Source organism: Brassica oleracea, chromosome C3, assembly GCF_000695525.1.
Source record: "Brassica oleracea var. oleracea cultivar TO1000 chromosome C3, BOL, whole genome shotgun sequence".
NCBI lineage: Eukaryota > Viridiplantae > Streptophyta > Magnoliopsida > Brassicales > Brassicaceae > Brassica > Brassica oleracea.
The window spans coordinates 19008143-19014142 of record NC_027750.1 but is presented as its reverse complement, the minus strand read 5'-3'; the positions used below and the strand labels follow the sequence as shown (position 1 = coordinate 19014142).

The 6000-nt window shown below is 37.3% G+C and overlaps 1 protein-coding gene and 1 pseudogene across 1 annotated transcript in view; both read right to left on the bottom strand.

Annotated features, from left to right (window-relative positions):
• Positions 1 to 480, bottom strand: part of LOC106330042 (cysteine-rich receptor-like protein kinase 11) — an 8273-nt gene extending 7793 nt beyond the window's left edge. Inside the window, exon 1 of the mRNA XM_013768606.1 lies at positions 354 to 480. Within this exon, the coding sequence (XP_013624060.1) occupies positions 354 to 480 (127 nt within the window). The remainder of the gene's footprint in view (positions 1 to 353) is intronic.
• A 1645-nt stretch (positions 481 to 2125) lies between these two features.
• On the bottom strand, positions 2126 to 4825 carry LOC106329503 (annotated as a pseudogene).
• Between the last annotated feature and the right edge of the window lie 1175 nt (positions 4826 to 6000).

Sequence of the window (6000 nt, the reverse complement as noted above, 5' to 3'; positions counted from 1 at the left end):
GGATTTACCAAACACCCAAGACTGTCCCGCTGAAGAACTGTGACGACCAGCTTCACTAAAACCCAGACAACAGAAGATCCAACCGTTGAAATCCAAATCCCTTCGGTGAATCTCTAACCCACTGACTGAAGAAGCTTCCCACAAAATATCAGCCCGATCAAGTTCCGTTTGATCCTCCAAAACCAGTCTTGAAATAGTCTGACGAGTTTTCTCCTCCTTCTCTCTTCTTTCTCTCTTTTGTCTCTCTCTCTAAACTCTATTATTGTGAGTCTACAGTGCAAAGGGTCATGAGAATTATTATTATGTCTCATGCCCACTTGGTTCTCTCCATCTAGGAGGGACCCAACAGAGACGACGGTTGGTATCGTAAGTACCGTTGGGTGCGAAAAACATCTCGTCCCCACATACTACTGCAGACACGTAGTCGAAGCTAACGGCCAGGGCCAAACAGAGGATTGAAAACAGACTGTTCAGCCACATTTTTTGAGAGAGAGATATGATGTGTATATGAATGTCAATGCTTTAGTTTATAAGGAAGTGTGTAAACCTCTTTAGCCTAGTTGATATATCAATTAGGCCAATAGCTTTATAAAAACAATACGTTGATACTTTCAATTCCCTTTAATGTTAACATTCTAAACCAATTTTTTTTGAATTATACAGGATATTCTGGTCCCACAGAAATGGTCCAGACTAGTCACGTGTTACCATGTGTCGGTCCTCTGTCTCTGACCATGCCGAAATGTTAATTCCCCAGTGGCCAGAATTCGAATCTTGATAGTTGTACTGTAGTGGGGTTTTGCCCTCAAGTTAATCACTTCCGGGCCACAACCCCTTGTTAGATCATAAACAATAATTCTCGATCCTTTAATAGCTGTCTCATAACGTTTTCAACTCAACTAGTTAATATTTTTTTTCCTTTTTTTTTTTTTGGTCAAAAACTCAACTAGTTAATAAAAACACATTTTATAAACGAATCATAAATCATTCGAGTTGAATAATGAAATAATCATGGTTGACAAATGCCGTTTCCAAACCGGCAAGTGTGACTATATATAAACAGAGTAAATAGACACTTAGCACAATCAATCCGTTGTCAAAAAAAAAAAACCGAATCAATCCAGGGATTGAACGTATTAAGTCTAAGTCTCCCACAAAACAATCTTACAAACTATACTAATAAGAACCAACCAGCAGAATATGACATAATACTCTGTAATTCAGTATGATCAAAACATTTTTGGCATAAGATATCTTTTTTTTTAATTGATTGGATAAGATATCTGCCGCCTGATTTTTCTCTCTATTACCGTGACCTAACGAGCATTCCGGAATAAGAGACATCCAATGCTTGACGATCTGCATGAGTTTCTTGAACTATTGCATACATGATGCTGGACGATCTGCATACATGATGCTGGACGATCTGCATGAGTTTCTTGAACACACAATAGCCCGGCATATATGGATTAATCTAATGACTTCATCATTCTCATAGCTTTCCTTAATGGCAGGATCTATGAGTTCTAAGAATGAATAGTTGTTCCAAAACCCAATCCTGCCAAATTGATAAACAGTTATTGAAAGGCGATAAGTTTTGAGAATTTGACTTAATCCTGTGCTCACGTACGTGAACAAGTTGCAAAGTGAACTGTTCATTTGGCTGTTTATATAGCACCGGTTTATTAAATACTCGGCCTTGATTACGTACAAACCAAATCCCTCTGGTTACATTAATAGATAAACATTAGAAGTTTAGAACACACAATGACACAAAAGAGACTATTTAATCAAAAAAAAGACAACTAAAGAAATATAAATAAAATGAGGAAAGCAATATCATATTCATTAACCAGCGGGGTTGGCCTGGTGGTGTTGAGAGAGCTTCGGCCTCAATACGCACCCGGGTTCGAACCGTTGGCCAGGCAATTGGGGTATCTAATCCCCCATAGTACCAAATGATCCGCCTCGCGCCGAGGGGTTGGCCCCTGGGGGTGGAAGTCCCTCCAGCTTAATCAAAACAAAAAAAAAAAAAAAAAAAAAAAAAAAAAAAAAAAAAAAAAAAAAAAAAAAAAAAAAATATCATATTCATTAGTTAATAAGAAACTATATAATAATATCATCTTCAACGAGGATCTAGCTCTGTGATGGATGCGTCATTAACAGAACAATGAATTTGTTTTCCAAATGAATCCAAGCCCTCAGCTTCCAAATCTTGGTCCATACTACTTTGGAAGTAAAATCCAGGTGCATGAGGCCGCTGTAATGTGATTTTGCTACTACTGAGTAGCAAAATGATTTTAGACATCATAGGACGATCTCCGGGATCTTTTTGAACACATAAAAGCGCAATATGAATGCATCTTCTAACTTCTTCGCTCTGATATCTCTGCCCAAAAGCCGGGTCTAAAAGTTCTAACGCCGAACCTTTTCTCCATAGTCTCCAAGCCTAACATTAATATATGGTATTATAAAAAAGTCCCATAATATTTTATATATCATAGTATTAAAAGAGACAAAAAACACTAACATGTGTGACTAAATTGACAGCTGAATCATCTTTTTCGTTGAAACTACTATTCATTTTTCCACTTATGATCTCAAGAACCAGGACACCAAAGCTGTAGACATCAGATTTCATGGAGATTCGACCGTGCAGGGCGTACTCACGAGACATGTAACCGCTGAAAAAAAATCCAAACTGAAAATATACTTTACACTACACGACTGGCGATCAAAAGGTTTCATAAACTTAAAAAAAAAAAAAAAAGCACTTACAAGGTACCAGCTATCTTTCTAGTATTAGCTTGAGTTTGGTCCATGCCAAAAATCCTTGCCATGCCAAAATCCGCTACTTTTGGGTTCATGACATCATCTAGAAGAATGTTGCTTGCTTTGATATCACGGTGTATGATTGTGAGCCGTGAATCTTGATGAAGGTATAGAATCCCTCGAGCAATACCTCCAATGATATTGTACCGTGTTGTCCAATCTAATTGCTGTCGCTTTATTGGGTCTGTGCATTCGATATGATACCAATCAGGAGTCTAGGTTTCAACAATGACAAACAAAAATACCAAGAGAATTAAGGATTAGAAACAAACCGGATAGTAAGTAATCAAGACTCTTGTTGGGAACAAACTCATAGACATGTATTTGTTCATCTCCTTCCACGCAAAATCCAAGAAGCCTAACAAGATTCCTATGTTGAAGCTTCGCCACAACCACAACTTCATTCTTGAACTCTTCTGTGCCTTGTCCTGAATTCTTTGATAGCCTCTTCACCGCAACTTTAGTTCCATCTGGTAATGCTCCCTACAAATATATATATATTTTATTAACTTCAGTAAGAAAATAAAGCAATCATAGATATATGATCAGAGCTTAGATATACCTTGTAAACAACACCAAATCAACCTTGGCCGATTTTTTTGGTCCCCGAAAATTGATCAGTTGCGGCTTCAATTGTCTTGACATCAATTTGTAATGACTCTAAGCTTATAATATCATCATCATCTGCAGCAATATATATATACGATCATTAGAATTTAGAGAAATTCTTTAGGATAACTCATTTTAAGTTTTTGTCACAAAAATAGTTCTCAATGAAGAAAATGACCAAAATAAGTTTTATTTAAGGGTAAAAATACATGGTTAACTAATCTAGACTTGGTTTAGAGTTGGGTAGATTTTTGAGGATATGGTTTCAATTTTTTCTAAAAAAAAAAAATCAAAACAAAAATGGGGTATTTTGGTCATTTTTTTAAGTCTATTTTGTGGCAAAAACTTAAAAAGAACTATTTGAGAGAATTGCCTAGAATTTATACTTATACTATCTCTGTTTTGAAATGGAAAAAAAAGGTAAAAGCTACTCACTTCACGATTTAGCGTATTGTATGATTGTCTTCTCTTGAAAACAAACAATCCTAAAGCTAACAGCGCGATAAATATTCCTGTGGATACAATAAGCGCCATTCTGACTCCTGTAGATATCGTTTTGCCATCTGGAGGAGGAGGAGGTGGTGTTGTGGGTTGTAATTCTTGACGATCTTGAGAGCTTTGAGGAGGAGGGGACGATGCTATGTTATGGAAAGCATTGCGAAACCGATAGAGATCGAACCGGAAAAAGCAAACTGGTCCCCTAACGCTACCTCCTTGCTTCCCACCGCAACAGCTTTGGTAGTAACGAACATTTTCTTGAAGACAAGCACTACAGTCCGCTGAAGAAATCCCCGGGATACACTGCATCAGTGCGTATATTGTCCGGGAACCGGACAAAGAAGTTGTATTCGCTGCATAATGTCGGCCTGAAAGCGACACGGGACTTGAGGACGAAGCTGCTGATATCATACGTTCCATGAAACCTCCCCATGTTCTCTTACACTTTGCAACATCTCCAATGAAATCTAAATCATAAATAAACTCTTCTCTTGGCCGTAGATCAATCTGGTTAAAAAACGAGCGGTTTGAGTACCGAACAAAACAAATCGTATTTGTATCGTCTTCGGATCTCCAGAACCATGAGTTGGTCTGGTTCGGACAGTTCTGTAATAAACTAACCGACGCTAGTTGAATACAATCGGAACAGACCTTGGCTCAGTCCCTGGGAGACAGAGGCCTAATGCATAGATCCTCCCGGGGCCTTCACCAAAAGAGGCGTTGTAGTATCCTTCTCGGGAACTGACGTTGGACGCAAGAGTTGAGAGAACGAGGAGACGGTTTATGGCGTAAGTAACAGTGACTCTCCACATATTTGTGCAGAGACAAAGCCGAAGCTAAAGGAGAGGACAAGACAGACGATTGGCAAGAATTTTTTCGTATACATTTTAGGAGATTAGTTTTGCTCATAAATTTGTTGCAGTATCAGGGAAGCTAAATTTAAATCAGATAAACTTTTAAAGCTGGGGAACGTTGATTTCGTCAAAAACTTGCGTGTCTAGAATTTTAATTGAACGTAATTGAGTCAAGAATATTATTAAGTCAAGTCGAGTCTGTTAGATGTTTTGGAGTATTTTGTAAACGCTTTAAATTTAGGAAAGTTGCAAAACACACTCAAATTATTAGTCAACTGCAAAAGTAATTCATTGAAAAAAAGTTTCAAAGGTATTTTTTAAATTATCTTTATCTTTAAAAAGACCTCATATTTACGAAATTGGAGTACTACTAGTTATGAATAGTTAATTTTTCTTTTTAGTTTTTAATTTAATTATTAATATCCCGATGGTTTAGAAGATAATGATGATCGGAGGCGAAGCCAGAGCTACCACTATGGTGGCACGTGCACCCGTAAATTTATGAATATTAAGTGTTTTGTATGTAAAAGAACAAAGAAGTCATCTGGATGAGATGGAGCTAGATGAGATGGTTTAGTTGTCATGTGCACCCCTTAAATGTCTCAAGTTTGAATCCCCTTTACTCCATTATTAAATTTTGCACCCACAAGGAAATTATTCTGGATTCGCCCTTGAATTGATGATCACAAAACGTTGTTAAAATATGCATTAACTCTGCAAGTGGCAAGGATCGCTCGATTTTAGAGTCAGGGGTCGACAACCGATCCATATGTCATGGATCGACCAATCTTTGCTAATCTGAGAAAATAGGAAACTTGTCATTAAATGTTTCATATATTACTCTGTAGGGTTTATACCCTAGGCTGTAGCACAAAATATTACTAAAAAACTCAACCTCCATAAATAAAGTAATTTATGTCCGCAGACGTAGCCCTAGAGGTGAACACGTTAAATCTATGGGTCTTTCATTATTGTTTGTGTAATTTGTTAATGTGTTCTTCTCATATTCGTCACAACAAACTCGTATCAGAGCTTCGGGTTTTGTAATCTTGTGAGAAGATGTATAGGATAAACATGAAAATCAAAAAATTCACTTGTAGGAACAATTTCAATCTTTGGTAAATCAAGATGAAAGTGTTGTTGAAGCAACAAGGTCTACGGGCACCGTTGATAGGGAAGAAGGCTGAATTTGTTACAACATAGATGG